Here is a 24915-nt window from a genome sequence, read left to right on the forward strand (position 1 = left end):
GGCTCAAATATTGTAGTCAGTCCTTTTCTTAAGCTTGCGGTCAGATACCACATCCAGTCAAAGAAATGGCTCCTCAGTCCAATCTCTCTCTTGCTCTCTCTCTCTCTCTCTCTCTGATATTGCTTTCCCTTAAATTCTTCCAATATAGTGGTCTTTAGAGGGTCTGCCCAACACATTATTCTTTAGAGGGATGACAGAGAAGCTGGATGGTCCGCATCAACCCCACACTGCTATCTTTCCAGTCTATTGACAGGAGTTATGTTTTGGTAGGAGACACAAGGGTGTTCCACAGTGTTCTCTGTCAGTTTTGGAAAGAGTGAAGACCAGAGATATTTGCTGTGTCACAACCCCCCCCCCCCCTCTCCCAAATGAAAAATATCTCCAGTCCAAACAGATGATTTCTTTGCAGAGGAAAGTTATTGCCTTCACTGCATTGTCCTCATTATTCTAGACCATTGGCTTACAGCGATGTGGTGAAATAAGACCATTACTAATGAACATCTGAGAGTTATGATCTTTTGTTATTTGTGACTTCGTGTTTCAGTTAGTCTGAAGGCCATTTGAAAAGAGCTGAATCCTAGTTTCATTACCCAGCAGCTGGACAAAGTTGGAATAAGCAGTTCTTTTTAAGCTGCTTTGAAAATAATCTCCGCCGGGATCCACAGCCGTTTTTCATACTCCATTTGTGTGGCGTCTCAGCAGAGGTCATATTGGAAATCGGTCTGTGTGGTGCAACACATTGTATTCTAGGTCTTGAATGTGTTAAATTACATGTTATTGTTCATGTCATTTGTCTTTATGGAAATCTTTGAGAGCAATGACATTGCATTGACTGCAATGCTTCATCCTTAACTATGCACTGGAACACACACACACACGCACAGTCACAGTCTTGTACAGCTAACCTTGTGGGGACACAGTTCAGTCCCATTCAAAATCTTGTTTTTCCTAAACCTAACTCTAACCCTAACCTGTACTCTTACCCATGCCCTAACCTTAACCCAAAAACATAACCTTAACCCTATCTCCTAACCCTAGCCCCTTACCCTTAACGTCATTCTAACCCATACACTTATTCTAACCCTAACCCTAGACCCACTAGAAATAACATTTGACCTCGTGGGGACAAACAAAATGTCCCCAGTCAAATATTTGTTTGTTTACTGTTAGTTAGTTAAACACGTCCAAACACACACACACACACACACACACACACACACACACACACACACACACACACACACACACACACACACACACACACACACACACCCATAGGATTACATCACTATGGGAGGTATCTGTGTCTCACCATCTGTGAGAGCTTGTCAGTGTAGGGTTACAGTCATAGCCCTTTGTGTGTGTGTGTGTGTGTGTGTGTGTGTGTGTGTGTGTGTGTGTGTGTGTGTGTGTGTGTGTGTGTGTGTGTGTGTGTGTAACTGACAGGGTTACACACACACGCACACACACACACACACACACACTCATAAGCCTTACAGCATTTCAACAATGACAGCACTTATTCGTAATGAGACTTTAATTACTCTAACAGTAATACAGTAGGTACCTGGCTACCATAACATTTATAGCTGTGTTGCTGTCACAGGACCCAGAAGATGATACTGCACAGTATAACTGTACTGTACATAGCTGTCCACTCTATGCCTGTATCTTTCCACTCTATCTGTCCACTTCAATCCCAGATGCACATTAAATGAAGGCTAGTATCAATGGTATTGTAGGTATGGAAACTGTCCCAGATGTTTTATGTAACCCACTGTTTGGGCCTTGGCTTTTTGCCTGGTAAAAGCACTTAGAAGTCTCTCTGAGTGACATTTTAGAATGCATTCAATATCCTATTAACATTGACAAAAAAAAAGGTTGCATTGAACAGCACATAACTGGCACAGGTTGTTTCACCTCCCATTGCATTCTCACTGTGCGCACACACACACACACACACACACACACACACACACACACACACACACACACACACACACACACACACACACACACACACACACACACACACACACACACACACACACACACACACTGCTTAGTGACAGTTGAGCCGTTCAGAGGTTACGGCTAACGAGCAGCAGAGTCTTGAATGGGGTGTGCGGTGGCGTGCAGGGGGCGGATATATTTTGGGTGAGTGGCTGGCTCCCTGTGTTTGTTGAGGACACGGGTCGGTAGTCTGTCAGAAGTTGGTGTCTCTCTGGGGCTCTGGCCATGTTGTGGGTCAAGTGTAAAGAGCAGCTCCTGCTGGGGCTGTGTTGTTGCTGCGGTCCCACTCTCGGCACACACTCCCTGGGTTGTGTTTTCTGCTGGGTTGTGGGTCAGCGGTATTGCTGATTCAGCCCGGTGCTGTTTTCTTTCCTTCTCTCTCGCTCTTCCTTCAATCCGCTGGTCTCTTGTTCTCTCTCTCTCCACACAGTCTCCAAGGAGGAACTACATAGGCTGGCTCAAAACTTTACCTTTCTGTTATCTAAGACTATACCATTGTCGTGACTTTACTGTCATTAATCTGATGACTGTTATTTATTTAATCCACTAACTATGTTTAATTGTTACCCGACTAAATTAATCATGTAACAATTAACTCATTAGGATTTGGGGCACCACGAGAGTGGTTCTTTAAAGAGTTAACATCTCCCGAATTAATCTCTATCACATCTATAAACAGTCAACTTATTAATCATAACCTCGTATCATGTCATCATTCTGAACAGTCGTAACCTTGCATCTGCAAAAACCCGAGTCTTAGTTATGATTCAGGACTACACAAATAGTTTTAGTTATTTATTTACTAGCTAACTAAATGGTAACACAGGATAAACATGCACACTTAATACATTAGAAACAGGTCCTTAGTGGACTGACAGCAATGTGGCTACTTGTTACAAAAAGACATATAGATGGCGAGAGAGAAAGGGAGACAGAGACAATGTTAGTACATTTAGAAACTACTCACACTTATACATTGCACATGAACCGTCGCCCGCTTGGAGTAAGAATCATGAATGTATTTACGTGGAAATGCCTTGGTTTGCCGTGTATCTCTCCTAACCGGACCTTCTTGGAAAGAAGGTTGGTTGGGCCTTTTCGCGGCACACTTGTAAAGCTCTGATTGCCCAAAAGGGGTCCCCACCTGTATTCTACTGTCGTTCTCCTCTGCAGTCATCTGGTATCCAGTGACTTGTCGTGTAGTTCTGAACAGAACTACAGAGTTTATTCTACTTCCATTCGCTCTGGAAGATGCTTCCTTGAATATAGGCCGGCCAGCCGTGTTAATTTTTAACCCATCATTTTATATAGTTTGTTCAAAAGGAGCGGTTCCGTCAAGCTGGCACGCTCTTTGACCTCACTCAGCGGCGTAACTTGTTACTTGTAAAACTATTATCTCTTATGGCTCCTAATATTGTCCCTCTTCACAAAAACACTTTAACTGTTCATGCACAATGCATTGGATGGACACTTCACACATAGGGGGTATACTTTAAGGTACAGTATTTCCTTTATAACATTTTTAATGACATCACAAAATAACACACAATATGACATTAGTGTTCTTGTAGGTCACCTCTGCCCATTCACCACGTTCTATGTTAGAAATATTGTTCCAATAGTTGCTCTTGAATGTGTTAGTTTTACCGGGAAAAATCTTCTTAAGACAAAGGCACATTCCTTGGGTGAATTTGGAGAGACAGATGCTGAATGTTCTGTCCTTGATTTACAACAGGGTGTGAGCTGTCAACCCCTACCAGTTCCCTTCTCCCTACCCACCCCCCTCTGTGGGTGAGTGGTGGTCTGGTTGAAGTTATTTATTGCAAAGCTGGTCTGACCTATTGGATCCTCACAGGACAGTCATGACCCCATCCACCTATCAGTGCTCAAGTTCTTACAGACAGTTACAAACACCACTCACCAACCTCATTCTGTATCTATCTCAAGGTGTGCATTCTTTAAACACATTTGATCTCTCACATACTTTGTGTAAAGAGTATTGTGTCTCCTTCCTCTCAGCCTTTTATTTTTACACCTAGATCCAGATGAGGTGATTCTGAGAAGTACTATGATTATGAGTATGGGGTCATTAGACTCTTGGTGAGAAGAAGCTCAGCTCTCGCCCCCTTCTCACAGGAATAGCTCACCCCTTTCGGCCTAGGAGATGTGGCTGCAGATTGGTTCCAGCAGCTTATCAGAAGAATGTCCTATCATAACACCAGTACGGTTCCTAAGGGATGGAGAAGGTGCTGGAGGCCCTGTACAGTTGTTTAGAGGGGGTCGGGGGAAAGGCGTCAGAGGCGCTGAGGACACCTCCTCCCTCATCTCAGGGTCATGGGGTCAACGTCTCCCACGACAGATGGGGAGACTGACAGACAGTGAGAGGGGAAGGGAGAGAGAGAGAACGAATGATAGGGGAAACCGGAGACAGATTGGGAGAATTCAAGTGAGATATTTGAACAAATAATAGAGCTAAAATGCTGTGATAAGGAACATGTGTTAAGAGCCATGTCCATGTCTATCACATATCAGACAAGTCATTTTCACCAACACCAGTGAATGGGGTCAGTCCAGCCAGTGAGGAACATCCCCTGCCATCACCAACACCACCATCAGCATGCTCCTTTCCCTGGCCTGGATCTCTTAGCTGTGGGATTGGCAGCAGCTCAGCTCTCTGCCCCACGGACGCTGCAGGCAAACACACCCAGCAGGCCTCACACACTCCACTGACACACTGCTCACAGGTTTCTCACACACGCAACTCACACGCTGCTCACACACACACACACACACACAGCAAACAAATCCTACTCTTCACAGCTGTTTAAATGCCACAGAGACAGACTGATCAAATGTTCCACCAATGAAGCGTGTCAAACATGACTGTCGCGGGGGTATAAAGGTTGGAGACAGGGGCAGGAATACATCTGGGTTTTTAATACACCCAAAACAAACATGTATGCAAAACACTGGGATGTAGCCAAACAAAAGAGCGAGGGTAAACCTCGTAGAACGACACGGGACGAGACCCGTACTACACAATGCACAAAACACGCAGCACAGGCTGAGACGACACATAGGTACTCACACGACCAACGGCCATGGAAACAAACATTTTAAAGAGTGTGACTGAACATGGATGTTTCTGTTTTTATGTCTCCCGTCTCTCGTCCTTTTCAATCTTTTTATTTTGCTGTAAAATCACATTTCCATCCCTCTTACCTGCTCATCATTTCCTCGTTGTCTGTTTCTTTCTCTCTGTTCTTATTTTGGAAATGTCTGACTCAGATTCATCCGAAACGTGGCAGGAGGACACGGTGTTTACCTATGGAGGCCAAATATGTAGAGCCCCGGGGTGAGTGACGTGGGTCACCATGTGTGTGAGGCTCTCTCTCTACCTTTAAACTCGCGTAATGTGGCCCCCATACTGACTGGTCCTCTATCAGCCTCGTACACACATACACACATGCATATAGATGTATACGTGCGCGCACATGCATGCACAGTCACACAGACACACACATGCAAACAGACGTACACACACACACCACGGAAACTAAACCAAAACCCAAGTTTCAACTCCAGAGGTTTCCATTTCTAAATGATATGATGTAGTAGAAAGGGTGGCAGGTTTCCAGTTTCTCAGGGGGATGAAATGTGACCCCTCATTTTATCATACCATTCATGACAAACCGAATCGCACAACAGAATCCAATGCTCTAATGTAGTGGGCCTTGATACAAGGATTGTGTCATCAGGTTTCAGGTATGACCCAGATGCAGACAGTGCCGAAGAAACAAAAGTGTATTTCTTGTACAGAGGCAGGCAAATGACAGGTCAAAGGCAGGCAGATGTCAGTAATCCAGAGAGGGTGCAAAAGGTCCAGAACGGCAGGCAGGCTCAGGGTCAGGGCAGGCAGGGGTCAATAATCCAGAGAGGGTGAAAGGATCCAGAACGGCAGGCAGGCTCAGGGTCAGGGCAGGCAGAACAGTCAAAACCCAGGAAGGGACTAGAAAACGGGAGCAAGAAAAGACAGGTGCAGGGGAACAAACGCTGGTAGGTTTCACGAAACAAAACGAACTGGCAACAGACAAACAGAAAAGACAGGTATAAATACACAGGGGGAGATGGGCAACACTTGGAGGGGGGTGGAGACGAGCACAAAGACATGTGAAACAGATCAGGGTGTGACAGGCTTGTCATTACTATTAGACTTGTTGTACTGTCTCTGTACTGTTATTGTCTCTAGTTACCTAAGTCTGGCAGGTAAGTTAATACCCAGCCATGACATTGGGGTCAAGCTTAGCTGAAACTTTACAGGTATCAGGGCATTTTTATGTGACCCGTTCATGTCTCTCTTCTTCTTTCCAAACCTTTTTGTGTTCTGTTTTTTTTAACAGGGTTGGTCTGTTTGGTGCTTCACATTTTCCTTCTCGCTTTCCAGCTTTGATCTGTGTTTTTAGTTTATGAGCAGATTTTACAATATAGATGTTTTTTATTGTTGCTGGCACGTATGGAGATGATGGTGCCTCCACATCATGGGCAGATGGTTTTGTTGGACCGATCTGAAACCCTTCTGGGCTGGACCTCCCACCCTGTGGGCCTACACACACGCACACAGACTATACGTATCTATCTAGCTGTTCCTGGAGCAGAGTAGCACTAGAGGGGTCCCTGGCCCAGCGATCCATTTTCCAGGTGACATCTGCTCTGGGACATTACAGCACAAGTAGAGGGAAAAATTGGATTTAAAAGCTGCTGAAATCTTGCTTAAAGTTAATTCCAAGCTTCCACTCAGGTATCAAAGAACCATTTGAAACTGAATCCAAAGACAATGTTTTTTCTCCGTACTGAGCAAAATTATAGTATTTCCTTATGTTGGTCGGTGCACAATGTGAAAGGTACTGTAAACAGTTTATCTAGTCTCACTCATTATAACTCATCTGATCTCTGATCTGTTCCAGGGGGCTTTTCATCACCATCCATGACCTCACTCACATCTCCACCGTGCTCCAGAGCTGGCCAGAGAAGGACATACGTGTAAGTCTATAGTCAAACCTGAAATGTTAATATGGAGTTGGTCCCCCCTTTGCTGCTAAAACAGACTCCGCTCTTCTGGGAAGGCTTTCCACTAGATGTTGGAACATTGCTGCGGGGACTTGCTTCCATTCAGCCACAAGCGCATTAGTGATGTTGGGTACTGATGTTGGGCGATTAGGCCTGGCTCGCAGTCGGCTTTTCAATTCATCCCAAAGGTGTTCAATGGGGTTGAGGTCAGGGCTGTGTGCAAGCCAGTCAAGTTATTCCACACCGATTTCGACAAACCATTTCTGTATGGACCTCGCTTTGTGCACGGGGGCATTGTCATGCTGAAACAGAAAAGGACCTTCCCCAAACTGTTGACACAAAGTTGGAAGCATAGAATCGTAGAATGTCATCGTCTGCTGTAGCTTTAAGATTTCTCTTCACTGGAACTAAAGGGCCTGGCCCGAACCATTAAAAACAGCCCCAGACCAGTATTCCTCTTCCACCTAACTTTACAGTTGGCACTATGCATTGAGGCAGGTAGCGTTCTCCTGGTATCCTCCAAACCCAGATTCGTCCGTTGAACTGCCAGATGATAAAACGTGATTCATCACTCCAGAGAACGCGTTTCCACTGCTCCAGAGTCCAATGGCAGCGAGCTTTACACTACTCCAGTCAACGCTTGGCATTGCGCATGGTGATCTTAGGCTTGTGTGCGGCTGCCTGGCCATGGAAACCCATTTTGTAAATCTTCCGACAAGCAGTTCTTGTGCTGACTTATCTTCCAGAGGCAGTTTGGGACTCTGTTGTGAGTGTTGCAACCGAGGACAGATGATTTTTACGTGCTACGCGCTTCAGCACGCAGCGGTCCCATTCTGTGAGCTTATGTGGCCTACCACTTCTTGGCTGAGCCGTTGTTGCTCCTAGACATTTCCACTTCGCAATAACAGCACTTACATTTGCCCGGGGTAGCTCTAGCAGGGCAGAAATTTGACGAACTGACTTGTTGGAAAGACATTCTACTGCCAGTGTTTGTCTATGGAGATTGCATGGCGGTGTGATCGATTTTACACACCGGTCAGCAACGGGTGTGGCTGAAATAGTCGAATGCACAAATTTGAAGGGGTGTCTACATACTTTTGTAAATACAGTGCCTAAGGAAAGTATTCAGCCCCGATGTCATTTTCCACATTTTGTTACATTACAGCCTTTTCTAAAATTGATTTTTTTTTTTTAAATACCTTATTTACATAAATATTCAGCCCCTTTGCTGTGAGATTTGAAAATGAGATCAGGTGCATCCTGTTTCTATTGATCATCCTTGAGATGTTTCTACAACTTGACTGGAGTCCACCTGTGGTAAATTTAATTGATTGGTCATGATTTGGAAAGTTACACACCTGTCTATATAAGGTCCCACAGTTGACAGTGCATTTCAGAGCAAAAACCAAGCCATGGGGTTGAAGACAATTTCCGTAGAGCTACGAGACAGGATTGTGTCGAGACAGATCTGGGGAAGGCTACCAAACAATGTCTACAGCATTGAATTTCTCCAAGAACAAAGTGGCCTCCATCATTCTTAAATGGAAGATATTTGGAACCACCAAGACTCTTCCTGGCCACCTGGCCAAACTGAGCAATCAGGGGAGAAGGGCCTTGGTTAGGGAGGTGACCAAGAAACTGATGATCACTCTGACAGAGCTCTAGAGTTCCTCTGTAGGGATGGGAGAACCTTCCAGAATGACAAGCATCTCTGCAGCACTCCACCAAACAGGCTTTTATGGTAGTGGCCAGACAGAAGCCACTCCTCAGTAAAAGGCACATGACAACCCTCTTGGAGTTTTCCAAAAGGCACCTAAAGGACTCTCCGACCATGAGAAACAAGATTCTCTGGTCTGATAAAACTAAGATTGAACTCTTTGGCCTGAATGCCAAGCATCAGGTTTGGAGGAAACCTGGCACCATCCCTACGGTGAAGCATGGTGGTGGCAGCATCACGCTGTGGGGATGTTTTTCAGCGGCAGGGACTGGGAGACTAGTCAGGATCAAGGCATAGATGAACGGAGCAAAGTACAGAGAGATCCTTGACGAAAACCTGCTTCAGAGCGCTCAGGACCTCAGACTGGGGTGAAGGTTCATCTTCCAACAGGACAATGACCCTAAACTCACATCCAAGACAACGCAGGAGTGGCTTCGGGACAAGTCTCTGAATGTCCTTTAGTGGCTCAGCCAGAGCCCAGACTTGAACCAGATCGAACATCTCTGGAGAGACCTGAAAATAGCTGTGCAGCAACGCTCTCCATCCAACAGAGCTCAAGAGGATCTGCAGAGAAGAAGGGGAGAAACTCCCCAAATAAAGGTGTGCCAAGCCTGTAGCGTCATACCCAAGAAGACTCGATGCTGTAATCGCGGTCAAAGGAGCTTCAACAAAGTACTGAGTAAAGGGTCTGAATACTTATATAAATGTGATATTTCAATTATTTTATTTTTAATAAATTAGCAAACATTTCTGTAAACCTGGTTTTGCTTTGTCATAGTTGGGTATTGTTTGTAGATTGATGGAAAAAAACACAATTTAATCCATTTTAGAATAAGGCTGTAACACAAAATTCAAAAGGCACTCGCACATCTGAGCAATCTTTTTTGCAGGTGCATGGAACAAGATGAAGGAAAAAGGACACCGCACACTGCTCTTGATAGTATCACTGATATTTAATAAGCTTACGTATCGGCCTCTCGGCCTTCGTCAGAGCTTTAGTGAATTTTTTGAAATTTGCACCCTTATGTAGACCTAGCCCCACCCACATCCGTTCCACACATCGAAGGGGGTTGGAGGCAAAGGAAAAACAAATAAGTGCTACCAAATATAACAATATGCATTTCATAAATATTACAAAAGTGTATAAATAAGACGTATTAAACACGTCTGTAAAACCAAAATGAGGACACAGCAAGTTTTCATTAATCATTGGGTACATCGTTCGAAAAACAGAGTAATCTGAAATAGGCACATAATTCATGTTCAAATTCACAACATAACATACATAGGCATTTCATGATTAAGTCCTTTAGGAAATAATGTCTGGAGGGTGAAAATCCCAAAACATTCTCTTTTCATCAGACAGGGGGATTAATATCACCTCCCCTGTCTGATATCCTAACTTTCTCTATGCCACATAATCTAAAGTTAGAAATGTCCTGCTTTAGGTCATTAAAATATACTGCGACTGGATAATCCCTGTCGTTTCTCCTGATTGAACTTTTATGTTCACTAATTCTCTGAGAGAATAAGAATAAGGCTGTAACGAAACAACAAAATGTGGAAAAAGTCAAGGGGTCTGAATACTTTCCAACTTTCTCATAAATCGTGCATTGATGTCAATACGTTCAACAGATATCTTCAGTTAGGATCTGGCCTGTTTGAGGCCATTACAACCAACTGAGCTCTAATATGCCAGGACAGCTATGTGCAAAGCTGAAGAACATACGCACATTCAGGTACTTTCCACAGGTGCTAAAGTTGTAGGCAAACTCATGAAAAACAGACAGGAAAACGCAGCACATTTATTTACAGCAACGTTTCGACCCTTAGGTCTTCATCAGGCATCCCTATCAAGTCATGCTCTTGTCATATAGAGTCAGTACGAAGAATCTTCCAGGTATTCCTGGCATGTAAAGATATACCTGCTGCAGCCGCTAGCCGTTCTTGCACCTGTTCACAGCTGTCAACACAATGGCATTTTCCTCTGCAGCCTGAGCTCACAGGACCTCTTAAAACGATTTATCACGATCCAATGCCCTACTTACAGTTGAAGTCGGAAGTTTACATACACTTAGGTTGGAGTCATTAAAACTCGTTTTTCAACCACTCCACAAATGTATTGCTAACTAACTATAGTTTTGGCAAGTCGGTTAGGACATCTACTTTGTGCATGACACAAGTAATTTGTCCAACAATTGTTTACAGACAGATTATTTCTCTAATAATTCATTGTATCAGAATTCCAATGGGTCAGAAGTTTACATACACAAAGTTGACTGTGCCTTTAAACCGCTTGGAAAATTCCAGACAATTATGTCATGGCTTTAGAAGCTTCTAATGTCAATTAGCCTGTGTCAATTGGAGGTGTACCTGTGGATGTATTTCCAAACGCCTGAAGGTACCACGTTCATCTGTACAAACACTAGTACGCAAGTATAAACACCATGGGACCACGCAGCCGTCATACTGCTCAGGAAGGAGACACGTTCTGTCTCCTAGAGATGAACGTACTTTGGTGCGAAAAGTGCAAATCAATCCCAGAACAACAGCAAAGGACCTTGTGAAGATGCTGGAGGAAACAGGTACAAAAGTATCTATATCCACAGTAAAACGAGTCCTATATCGACATAACCTGAAAGGCCGCTCAGCAAGGAAGAAGCCACTGCTCCAAAACCGCCATAAAAAAGCCAGACTACGGTTTGCAACTGCACATGGGGACAAAGATTGTACTTTTTGGAGAAATATCCTCTTGTCTGATGAAACAAAATTAGAGCTGTTTGGCCATAATGAGCATTGTTATGTTTAGAGGAAAAAGGGGGAGGCCTGCAAGCCAAAGAACACCATCCCAACCATGAAGCATGGGGGTGGCAGCATCATGTTCTGGGGGTGCTTTGCTGCAGGACGGACTAGTGCACTTCACAAAGTAGATGGCATCATGAGCAGGAAAAAAATGTGGGTATATTGAAGCAACATCTCAAGACATCAGTCAGGAAGTTGAAGCTTGGTCGCAAATGGGTCTTCCAAATGGACAATGACCCCAAGCATACTTACAAAGTTGTGGCAAAATGGCTTAAGGACAACAAAGTCAAGGTATTGGAATGGCCATCACAAAGCCCTGACCTCAATCCCATAGAACATTTGTGGGCAGAACTGAAGAAGCGCGTGCGAGCAAGGAGGCCTATAAACCTGACTCCGTTACACCAGCTCTGTCAGGAGGAATTGGCATAAATTCATCCAACTATTGTGGGAAGCTTGTGGAAGGCTACCCAAAACGTTTGACCCAAGTTAAACAATTCAAAAGCAATGCTACCAAATACTAATTGAGTGTATGTAAACTTCTGACCCACTGGGAATGTGATGAAAGAAATAAAATCTGAAATAAATCATTCTCTCTACTATTATTCTGACATTTCACATAATTAAAATAAAGTGGTGATCCTAACTGACGTAAAACAGGGAATTGTCAGGAATTGTGAAAAACTGAGTGAAAATGTATTTGGCTAAGGTGTATGTAAACCTCCGACTTCAACTGTATCTCCAGTGCTTGTAAAACTCTATACCCGTCGCAAGACCCACTGGTTGATGCTTATTTATTAAACCCTCTTAGTCCTCACTCCCCCCTATCTGAGATACCTACTGCAGCCCTCATCCTCCACATACAACACCCATTCTGCCAGTCACATTCTGTTAAAGGTCCCCAAAGCACACACATACCTGGGTCACTGCAACAAACACTCAAACTGGACAGTTTTATCTCAATCTCTTCATTCAAAGACTCCATCATTGACACTGTTATTGACATTTGTGGCTGCTATGGGGTCATGTATTGTTGTCTCTACCTTCTTGCCCTCTGTGCTGTTGTTGTCTGTGCTCAATAATGTTTGTACCATGATTTGTGCTGCTACCATGTTGTGTTGCCACCGTGCTGTGTTGTCATGTGTTGCTGCTTCATTAAATAGTACCCGCAAAACACCAGCCTCAACGTCAACAGTGAAGAGGCGACTCTGTGATGCTGGCCTTCTAGGCAGAGTTGCAAAGAAAAAGCCATATCTCAGACTGGCCAATTAGAAGGAAAGATTAAGATGGGCAAAAGAACAGACACTGGAGAGAGGAACCCAGCATCCCGGAGTCACCTCTTCACTGTTGACGTAGTGTGACTATTTCCTGTTTAATCATGTACACTTACTGTAACTGATTGGCTAATGAATATGCTGGCGTTATCTGCTAGTTACTGTATTTTCACTGCCTGATATTATAACATTTTTGGCTATTCTGAGAGCTTATTTGGTTCATTTCAAACAGGAAGCCGAAAAGAAATGACTTATCAAGAGCCATAGACAGTCTGCTCTGACTGATAATGTATTTGGTTGACATAGAATCACAGGTATGATTGACAGATGTGATGTGATTGACAGGCGGTGTGTGTGACGGACGGAGAGAGGATCCTGGGCCTGGGGGACCTGGGCTGCTACGGTATGGGCATCCCTGTGGGCAAACTGGCACTCTACACAGCCTGTGGAGGCATGCCACCCCAGCAGTGTCTGCCAGTCATGCTGGATGTGGGCACAGACAATGAGGTAAGAGGAGACACACCTAACAACCAAATGAATACATAGCTACATACAAACAAGATGATCCACGTCACTTTATCCTACACTTGTCACTTGTCAACCGCCTCCCGGGTGGCGCAGTGGTCTAGGGCACTGCATCGCAGTGCTAGCTGCGCCACCAGAGTCTCTGGGTTCGCGCCCAGGCTGGGCTGGGTTCGCGCCCAGGCTCTGTCGCAGCCGGCCGCAACCGGGAGGTCCGTGGGGCGACGCACAATTGGCATAGCGTCGTCCGGGTTAGGGAGGGTTTGGCCGGTAGGGAAATCCTTGTCTCAGTATGTAAAATGTATGCACTCTACTGTAAGTCGCTCTGGATAAGAGCGTCTGCTAAATGACTAAAATGTAAATGTAACTACATGACAAAAAACGGTCAACTTTGTAACATATTATATGCTGGAGGTAATTTGTCAGCTAAGAAAATACCCTCAAGTCAATACGTTATAGACCAGGTAAGCCCCTCAGTCTCCAAACTCCAATTTCCAAACACTAACAGCCAAGAAGCGAGAAATTCTAACACTTTACAACCAGGAAACTCAACTGAGGAAAGCAGCACCGTTCACCCATGCCAGCTAGAAAATAACCTATTAATTCCGCCAGCACCGCCAGTCAACAGTATTCAAAGAGGCCTTCTGGTTTGGTTTTTCCTGCTGATCCCATTGGTCCTATGTATGGCCTGGCCCTCTCTTTATAGCTAAAAGAGGAGCCTCACTCTAGGCTGGGCGGCACGTGTGCTGTGGCTACACTGTTAAACACGAGCAAACTAAGAATAGTCTGTGTTGTGTACACGGCTATATTTAAACTCTGTGTATTTTCTCCATGTCATCCAGAGCTGGGCCAAGGGTGTGGCACTGCCACCACATGCCTGTTGCCTGGCTTTTAAGCAACAGCTGAGTCAACTCTGAGCCATCCTCTGATTTCCTGGGCCTGGACCTGCTCTCCTAGCCACTGATTGTGTTTCAGTATAAGAGTTGGGGAGAGGCTAAATGGTGATTTGGGGTTAGTTGGGTCGGTCTGGTCAAGGATAGACATGATCTAGACAGTTCTCAAGATGCTGAGAATGAGACATAAAAGAAGGACATCACTGTGAAAGAAGGATAGATGGATAAAGGGTGGGAGGAAAGAAGAGGGAGATGGAGTTGGGGTTACCTGGGTATAGGACCGGTCAAAGATGTAAACGACTGGCAATAATCAATGGAGATGGAGAGAAATAATGAGAGACACTCCATGGGCAACAAAACGAGGACACCAGTATGAAAAGAGGGATAAATAAAGGAAGGGGGAGGGAAAGGGAAGGAGACCGGAAGCAGAGTTGAACAAAGGGACTAGCCCTATCCTTGTCAGCGGTAGCGTTCGCTGTGTGGATGGAGTCCACAAACTCTCTCCATGTTCTCTTATGTCGGCTGGCCAATTCACACTTCATCAAACCACACTGAGAACCAGCAGAAATCCCCCTTATTCATAAAACACACATAAAAGGCCTGTGAGAGAACCTATAAAAGATCTTGCACTACAGCATGGATACAGTAGGTGGCATTGGATCTTGGTGAATAGGATTATGTTTTCTTTCTCTCTGCCAGTTTCTCCCACTCTGTTCTACCTCGTAGCAGAGGTAAATACCATGGCCTTTGGCCCCCATCTCTTTAGTGGCATCTCCATAGACACTTCTGTGCATGAACTCCGTTGTTCTATTGAACGATTTTGAAAGACCATAGACTATCCAGAAGCCATCTATGGTGCACAGATCCAGTTTAGGGATGCTTGGGGGATTCTAAACTCTTCCCGTACGTTTATAGGCATCAAAATACTCACTTTAACTAGCTGCCTCAGAGTCTTTGTCTGTGTCCTCAATGCACTCTGTAGCTGCTCCCAGAGGATGAGAGCAAATGGGGGTTTATTACCATATATTTGTGTGTGTGTGTGTCTGCACTCTTAACAAAAAGGGCTATCTAGAACCTGAAAAGGTTCTTTGGCTGTCCCCATAGGGAAACTCTTTGAAGAACCCTTTTTGGTTTTCACAGATGGTTCTACCTGGAAACAAAAATGGTTCTCCTTTTTTCTAAGAGTATGTGTCTGTAGTGTCTGTGTGCGTGCATGTTTGCGATGTGTTTCTCTGCTACGTCTGGATTTGTCTCGGTCTGTCTACCTTCTATGTTCCTCTATTCATTTCTGTATGTACAGCTGAAGTCGGGAAGTTTACATACACCTTAGCCAAATACATTTACACTCAGTTTTACACAATTCCTGACATTTAATCCTTGTAAAAATTCCCTGTCTTAGGTCAGTTAGGATCACCACTTTATTTTAAGAGTGTGAAGTGTCAGAATAGGAGAGAGAGAATTATTTCTTTCAGCTTTTATTTCTTTCATCACATTCCCAGTGGGTCAGAAGTTTGCATACACTTAATTAGTATTTGGTAGCGTTGCCTTTAAATTGTTTAACTTGGGTCAAACATTTCGGATAGCCTTCCACAAGCTTCCCACAATAAGTTGGGTGAATCCTTGCTGAGCGGCCTTTCAGGTTATGTCGATATAGGACTTGTTTTACTCTGGATATAGATACTTTTGTACCTGTTTCCTCCAGCATCTTCACAAGGTCCTTAGCTGTTGTTCTGGGATTGATTTGCACTTTTTCGTCTCTAGGAGACAGAACGCATCTCCTTCCTGAGCGGTATGATGGCTGCGTGGTCCCATGGTGTTTATTCTTGCGTACTATTGTTTGTTCAGATGAATGTGATACCTTCAGGCGTTTGGAAATTGCTCCCAAGGATGAACCAGACTTGTGGCGGTCTACAATTTTTTGGGCTGATTTCTTTTGATTTTCCCATGATGTCAAGCAAAGAGGCACTGAGTTTGAAGGTAGGCCTTGAAATACATCCACAGGCACACCTCCAATTGATGCAAATTATGTCAATTAGCCTATCAGAAGCTTCTAAAGCCATGACATAATTTTCTGGAATTTTCCAAGCTGTTTAAAGGCACAGCCAACTTAGTGTATGTAAACGTCTGACCCACTGGAAATGTGATACAGTGAATTATAAGTGAAATAATCTGTCTGTAAACAATTGTTGGAAAACACTGTCATGCACAAAGTAGATGTCCTAACTGACTTGCCAAAACTATAGTTTGTTAACAAGAAAGTTGTGTAGTGGTTGAACAACGAGTTTTAATGACTCCAACCTAAGTGTATGTAAACTTCGAACTTCAACTGTATGTATGTATGTAAACTCAGCAACAAAAAGTAACGTCCTCACACTGTCAACTGCGTTTATTCTCAGCAAACTTAACATGTGTAAATATTTATATGAACATAACAAGATTCAACAACTGAGACATAAACTTAACATGTTCCACAGACATGTGACTAACAGAAATTGAATAATGTGTCCCTGAACAAAGGGGGGGTCAAAATCAAAATGAAGAGTCAGTATCCGGTGTGGCCACTAGCTGCATTAAGTACTGCAGTGCATATGCTCCTCATGGACTGCACCAGATTTGCCAGTTCTTGCTGTGAGATGTTACCCTACTCTTCCACCAAGGCACCTGCAAGTTCCCGGACATTTCTGGGGGGAATGGCCCTAGCCCTCACCCGCCGATTCAACAGGTCCCAGATGTGGTCAATGGGATTGAGATCCGGGCTTTTCGCTGGCCATGGCAGAACACTGACATTCCTGTCTTGCAGGAAATCACGCACAGAACGAGTAGTATGGCTGGTGGCTTTGTCATGCTGGAGGGTCATGTCAGGATGAGCCTGCAGGAAGGGTACCACATGAGGGAGGATGTCTTCCCTGTAACACACAGTGTTGAGATTGCCTGAAATGACAAAAAGCTCAGTCCGATGATGCTGTGACACACCGCCCCAGACCATGACGGACCCTTCACCTCCAAATCGATCCCGCTCCAGAGTACAGGCCTCGGTGTAACGCTCATTCCTTCGACGATAATCGCGAATCCAACCATCCCCCTGGTGAGACTAAACCGCGGCTTGTCAGTGAAGAGCACTTTTTGCCAGTCCTGTCTGCTCCAGCGATGATGGGTTTGTGCCCATATCTTTGAAAGACAGGGTCCTGAAAAGGGACGTTTCTTTTTTTGCTGAGTTTATGTATGTGTGTGTAAGGAATCTTTTTATTATATGTGTGCATTTAGCAGTGTGTGTGCTCACATTTCAAGCTACTCTCCCTTTGTACGACTTGTGTCTTTGGCAGGGGCTGCACTGCAACTGTTGAGAATAATGGGCAGTTCTTCAAATCACACAGTGCTAGAATGGGTCGTAACCTTCATGTGTGAAAAGGTGTTCTTCCTCACACTCCGGGGATTTACAGGTCTCTGCCTCTTGTTTTCCAAACGTGTAAAGTGTTTGCAGATGTAGCACTGCAAAATAATCTCACACAGCAGCATCTGACAGAGTTTATGACAAGCCAAGCACATTTACCTTAAAAATCAACTCGCCCACCCTGGCAGCAGCATGTGCCATCAAGCACTCCATCAGGATCACTACAGGCACACAAACACTCATTCAGGCACGGGCGCACCCATGTATGCCTCGACACACGCGCAGATGTATGTGTGTGCGCGCATGTGATACACAACCTCAGGAGAACTAGGACCTTGCACTCTAGTCTCTAGTTTTCCATTGTTCTAAAGCGATGACAGGCCAAATGAGTTGTAATATGATAAATAAAGTGCCTGTGTGTCTTAAACCACATGGAGTTCCTTTGGCATGACTCATCATATATTATCTCAGACACACTGGTCTCATGCCTGATGCCATGCTCCAGCCCCTACAGACAAAGGGTTACACAGCGGTAGGAGGTGGCGGGAGGTAGGCAGTAAATCATTGAAAACAGGACTGTTATTATCGGCTTATTTCTGACCTTGGGTAGGTATGAGGAGTCCTTGACTGAGGTCAGGCATGCGACGTCTGGACCTTGACTGGAAAGACTGGGTTGTGTCCAAAATGGCACCCTATTCCCTATGGGACCTGGTCAAAAGTATATAGGAATTAGGAAATACTGTAGGGTGCTATGTGAGACTCGGCCTGGATCTCCCCCAGTCAGTTTCTTCTCCCTGTGGTAGTGTGTAATTCCAGAACATGATAAAGCAAGGGGTAATGTTTTGGGAGCATGTCCAGGGGTAATGTTTTGGGAGCATGTCCAAGGGTAATGTTTTGGGAGCATGTCCAAGGGTAATGTTTTGGGAGCATGTCCAAGGGTAATGTTTTGGGAGCATGTCCAAGGGTAATGTTTTGGGAGCATGTCCAAGGGTAATGTTTTGGGAGCATGTCCAGGGGTAATGTTTTGGGAGCATGTCCAAGGGTAATGTTTTGGGAGCATGTCCCCAGGGGTAATGTTTTGGGAGCATGTCCCCAGGGGTACTGTTTTGGGAGCATGTCCCCAGGGGTACTGTTTTGGGAGCATGTCCAAGGGTAATGTTTTGGGAGCATGGCCAAGGGTAATGTTTTGGGAGCATGTCCCCAGGGGTAATGTTTTGGGAGCATGTCCAAGGGTAATGTTTTGGGAGCATGTCCCCAGGGGTAATGTTTTGGGAGCATGTCCAGGGGTAATGTTTTGGGAGCATGTACAGTGAACAGATGGGATATGGCAGAGCTCCTGTATAGGATGTTTGTGATTTATGGGATGTGCTGCGCTGTGGGGTTCTTGCTACCTGTGGACATCTCCCTCTCTCCCTCTGACAAACGCACACACGCACACACTGTTTCTGTTAAAGACGCATCATTCAGCTCTCTTGAATCTCATCACATACACAAGCACATACACAGATGCACACCTCTCTCTCTCGTCTATTTTCCACACACAGACATACAGCTGAAGTCGTAAGTTTACATACACCTTAGCCAAATACATTTAAACTCAGTTTTTCACATTTCCTGACGTTTAATCCTAGTAAACATTCCCTGTCTTACGTCAGTTAGGATCACCACTTTATTTTAAGAATGTGAAATGTCAGAATAATAGTAGAGAGAATGGTTTATTTCAGCTTTTATTTCTTTCATCACATTCCCAGTGGGTCAGAAGTTTACATACACTCAAATAGTATTTGGTTAGCATTGTCTTTAAATTGTTTAACTTGGGTCAAACGTTTCGTGTAGCCTTCCACAAGCTTCCCACAATAAGTTGGATGAATTTTGGCCCATTCCTCCTGACAGAGCTGGTGTAACTGAGTCAGGTTTGTAGGCCTCCATTCTCACACACACTTTTTCAGTTCTGCCCACAAATTTTCAATAGGATTGAGGTCAGGGCTTTCTGATGGCCACTCTAATACCTTGACTTTGTTGTCTTTAAGCCATTTTGCCACAACTTTGTAAGTATGCTTGGGGTCATTGTCCATTTGGAAGACCCATTTGCAACCAAGCTTTAACTTCCTGACTGATGTCTTGAGATGTTGCTTCAATATATCCACATAATTTTCCTCCTCATGATGCCATCTATTTTGTGAAGTGCACCAGTCCCTCCTGCAGCAAGCACCCCCACAACATGATGCTGCCACCCCTGTGCTTCACGGTTGGGATGGAGTTCTTCGGCTTGCAAGCCTCCCCCTTTTTCCTCCAAACATAACGATGGTCATTATGGCCAAACAGTTTTATTTTTGTTTCATCAGACCAGAGGACATTTCTCCAAAAAGAACGATCTTTGTCCCCAGTTGTGCAGTTGCAAACCGTAGTCTGGCTTATTTATGGCGGTTTTGGAGCAGTGGCTTCTTCCTATCTGAGCGGCCTTTCATGTTATGTCGATATATGAATCGTTTTACTGTAGATATAGATACTTTTGTACCTGTTTCTGCCAGCATCTTCACAAGGTCCTTTGCTGTTGTTCTGGGACTGATTTGCACTTTTTGCACCAAAGTACGTTCATCTCTAGGAGACAGAACGTGTCTCCTTCTTGAGCGGTATGACGGCTGCGTGGTCCCATGGGGTTTATACTTGTGTACTTTTGTTTGTACAGATGAACGTGGTACCTTCAGGCATTTGGAAATTTCTCCCAAAGATGAACCAGACTTGTGGAGGTCAACAATTCTTTTTCTGAGGTCTTGGCTGATTTCTTTTGATTTTTCCATGATGTCAAGCAAATAAGCACTGAGTTTGAAGGTAGGCCTTGAAATACATCCACAGGTACACCTCCAATTGACTCAAAAGATGTCAATTAGCCTATTAGAAGCTTTAAAGCCATGACATAATTTTCTGGAATTTTCCAAGCTGTTTAAAGGTACAGTCAACTTATGTGTATGTAAACGTCTGACCCACTGGAATTGTGATACAGTGAAATAATCTGTCAGTATACAATTGTTGGAAAAATGACTTGTGTCATGCACAAAGTAGATGTCCTAACCGACTTGCAAAACTAGTTTGTCAACAAGAAATTTGTGGAGTGATTGAAAAACAAGTTTTCATGACTCCAACCTAAGTGTATGTAAACTTCCGACTTCAGCTGTATACACTCACACTCATCAGTAAGACATGTCTCTGTGTCTGCACGTTGTTTTCCCTCCCAGTAAACAGATCTGTAGAGTGAGTATACAACACATACATTTGTTTTTCTCTAAATGGCCGTTAATCTAAATGTGGCTTGTGGGAAATAAACTAAACAGTGAGTGTTATGGGAAAGTTGTCCCTCTCTCATCTCGCTCTTTCGCTCTCCCACTCACTCGCTCTTTCTCTCCCTTTCTCTTTCACTGATATTACCTGGTATAACCTCTGTGTCACAACACACACACTGAAATGAGACCCCGGTGATGTCATCCCACACAATGTGTTGGGTGGGCTCTCCTGGACCCAAAGTTGGGTGTCCCTTCAGAGTTCACTTTCATAGCAGCCACGTTGTATTCCTTTTCACATCTATGCGCTCTCCTGCTTCTCACCTTTTCCCTTTGCTTGTGGACTTCAATTCACAACACATCAGCTGTATGTGACCAGGTGAAAAAAACTTTCCAAGCCAAACCGTATCATAACTGCTACACACAGCCTAGATCATTGTCACAATTTGTTCAAAACTGTTTAACTATTGTCTTTCTCTCTCGGAGTCAACTACGCAAAACATGTTTTGCACTGCAGTGCTAGCTAGCTGTAGCTTATGCTTACTAGATTCATTCTCTAATCTTTTGATTGGGTGGACAACATGTCAGTTCATGCTACAAGAGCTCTAATAGGTTGGAGGACGTCCTACGGAAGATGTCATAATTACTGTGTAAGTCTATGGAAGGGGGTGAGAACCATGAGCCTCGTTAATGTAACCAGAGGAGGACGGAAGCTAGCTGTCCTCCAGCTACACCATAGTGCTACCCGACAGAGTGCTGTTGAGACTACTGTAGACCTTCATTGCAAAACAGTGTGTTTTAATAAATTATTTGGTGAAATACGAATATATTTAGTGTAGTTTTATCTAAAAAGGAAATTCACTGAGGAGGATGGTCCTCCCCTTCCTCTTCTGAGGAGCCCCCACTGAAGCAAACAGTGAGGCAGACAGGGGGGCCAGGAGGATTGGGGATGGGGGTAGAAGACTGGCAGTAGCCTAGGGAGGACATCCCGCGTTTAGAACCTGGCTCCAAGTGGCTCTCTTTACAGACATGCCAGAGATAGATAAGACAAATAGAAGAAGTACAGTATAAAAAGACACAATAAAACACACTAGCTGACCACATCAAAGAAGAGACACATTGCAGAGTGGAGATGATGTAGTGTGTGTGTTAAGTGCACATCAAAGTGTGTGTGTGTATGTGTGTGTATGTGTGTGTGTGTGTGTGATAAATCACATACAGGGTCCCTCTAAACCCAGGCCCCTCTTCACCAAGCACTCCATCAGGATCACCACAGACATGCAGACAAGCTACACACACAGAAACACACACACACATACCCACATACTGTCACACACACACACATGCCCAGCGACCTCTGCTCCTGATCCTTATCCCAACTCCACGCCTTCCTCCCTCTCATCCCTTCATCTCTCCATCCATTGGGGTAAAGGGAGCACTTAACATTATGAATAGAGGAGAGCCTCATCTCTTCCACTCCCTGAAGAGATGTGAGGGGCTACAGCAGAGACATATATTAAGGCTGACAAATTAAACTTCTCAGAATCCTACCCTGGTCTGTGTTTGAAGAGAATGAGTCCTCTTGTCCTCTCAAAGCCCTTTAACCCTTTTTAAATATTCACTATAATATCAGATGCCATTGCTCTCCTCTCCCACACACACACACACGCGCGCGCGCACTCGACCTGGACTCAGGCCTCAATCAAAGGGCTGACGTGCCAGCATAGTTAGTCAATCCCTCTTTCTCTCTGTCTCAATCTGGCCGTCTCCGAAACAACATTCATAACACGCCAGCTTGGAACACAATAAAACGGACTAACTACTCAGGATGTGAACTGGACTTTGTGATGGTAACCAAACCTAATTTCACCTTTCCCATCATATTGGTTCCTCCTTTGGTGAAAGGGTGTGGTGTTTTTTATCCATAATTTAGGCCTGACACAAATCCAGCCAGCACCAGCGGCATTGGAATCACTAGTAAAGGGACATGATAGGCCGATTTAAGGCTTAACCTGTTGTAATTGCACACAAAAAAGATGCACTTTTCTGACCAGAGGACAGTTTTCTACGAAGAGTTTTGGGAGAGTGGATTACTTCTTCCAATGACTGTCAGCAAATGACTTCCACATATTTTTGTCCCGAAGCTTAATTTGAGCTTTTACCTACAGCAACGAGGTCATTTAGGGGTCTAAGCGTTACCAGCGAGTCTGACTTTGTTTCTCCCATAATAGCCCTTGCGAGGAGTGAGAAGTGACAACAGAAATGGAAATCAATCCAACAAGGGTGATAAGGCCAACACTTGATTTGGTGATGGGTCAGTGGTATCTGAGTCTGAAGGATAGCGGCCTTGGGGACTCTAACCCAGTCTTTTTTAGATAAGTAGTGGTCTAAAATGCAGGAGCAGATGGAATCCAATCAGACTAAACTCCTCTCTCTCATGCCTCACAGTGTGATGTCTGCTCCTACAGTGTGTATGACATACCCAGCTGCTGCAGATGGAAAAAGCTGTATGAACTGACCCCCCCCCCCCCCCTCCATTTTTCTAGGAGCTGCTGAAGGACCCTCTGTACATCGGGCTGAGACACAAGAGGATTCGAGGCCAGGCTTATGATGACCTGCTGGAGGAGTTTATGAAGGCAGTGTCGGACAGGTACAGTAGAGCTATTTTCACACTACTGAGCCAAGCCGAGATGTACTGGGTTCGTCTGGTCACACATCCACCATAGTTACTGGAACCAAGCTGGAAAGGACCACGTGCCCCAAAAAAGTATCTGAGCCAGCACAGTATGGTTAAGGTTGACCATAGTGAAAATGAGGTAAATGACTACTGCCCAAGAATCACACCAACATTTCCGTCTTCCACACTGTTTTATCTAAAGTTCAGGACAGTGACTCTGAAAGGGTTAACCTCTTACCATTACCAATAACAGTGTAGGTTAAAAAAAAAATGGGGGGAGGGGGTGATATTTATGCCTCTACCTTTCTCTCTCATCATTATTCACAATTCTTTATGATTATCCATAATCATGGTAGCATCCACATTAAATGTAGAAGTGTTTAAAAAACGTATTCTATTCTTATTCACAATAGAAGTGATTCCAAAACTACACAGTGGATTATTTACCAATAATGTCTATTGGGCACTTATTGCAGGCACTTTGCTGCTATTGTTTACGATAAGTAGCTTATGCTACAGAAATGTCAAGTTTGAAATGAAATAAGCTTGCTAATATGGGGGATTGTTAATGGTACAATTGATGGCTTCAACCATCAAACTAGTAGTAGAAGGATAATAAATAAACTATGGTGCACATTAATGTTAGGAACGTATATCTTTCTATTTCTCTTTCTATTGTTATTGCATCAATTCAGGCAATTTATCGCGATATGGATGTTTGTCCGTATCGCCCAGCTTTAGTCGACATACCGTCCCGAGCCTGTGTGTCGACATGTTGTCGTACTATAGTTCCGATTTACACATCAGACGAAAGAGCACAGGCTCGTTCTCAAGCTAACCTCATGCTGATGCCGTGGTGGTGTGGGTCTGCTGAGCTTATACATCATATCTGAACCTCCCGTTTACACGGTTGGAATGTGAGGGTGTATGTGCCTCTGGTTTGTGGGTAGAGGCCGTTTCTGAGTGCTGACTTAAGTGGTCAGACACTGAGAAAGATACCCGACCACACTGAGTTCCCCGTTCACCAAGTTTCTAAAACACACACACACACACACACACACACACACAACAGACCCATCATATCCTGCACCCTAGTGATGTAACCAATCTAGCCCTTTCAAACCCCAGTCTCCAAAACGTTCAGTATTGTGCTTGACATGGCAGGATAGAATTGGTCAGAGATGGGCTCGCTGGGCTTAGATGCATAACTAGATATAGTGCTGTTTGATATTCCATATCTACATTAGATTTGTACATTCATATTGGATATTTTGTCACTTTGTG

The 24915-nt window shown here is 44.3% G+C and overlaps 1 protein-coding gene across 1 annotated transcript in view; it reads left to right on the plus strand.

The window, feature by feature from the left end:
* Positions 1-24915, plus strand: part of LOC129837365 (NADP-dependent malic enzyme-like) — a 119817-nt gene that overhangs the window by 71820 nt on the left and 23082 nt on the right. The window contains exons 4-6 of the mRNA XM_055903473.1: positions 6978-7053; positions 13216-13377; positions 23501-23604. Of these exons, the coding sequence (XP_055759448.1) occupies positions 6978-7053; positions 13216-13377; positions 23501-23604 (342 nt within the window). The remainder of the gene's footprint in view (positions 1-6977; positions 7054-13215; positions 13378-23500; positions 23605-24915) is intronic.

This window comes from Salvelinus fontinalis, chromosome 38, assembly GCF_029448725.1.
Source record: "Salvelinus fontinalis isolate EN_2023a chromosome 38, ASM2944872v1, whole genome shotgun sequence".
NCBI lineage: Eukaryota > Metazoa > Chordata > Actinopteri > Salmoniformes > Salmonidae > Salvelinus > Salvelinus fontinalis.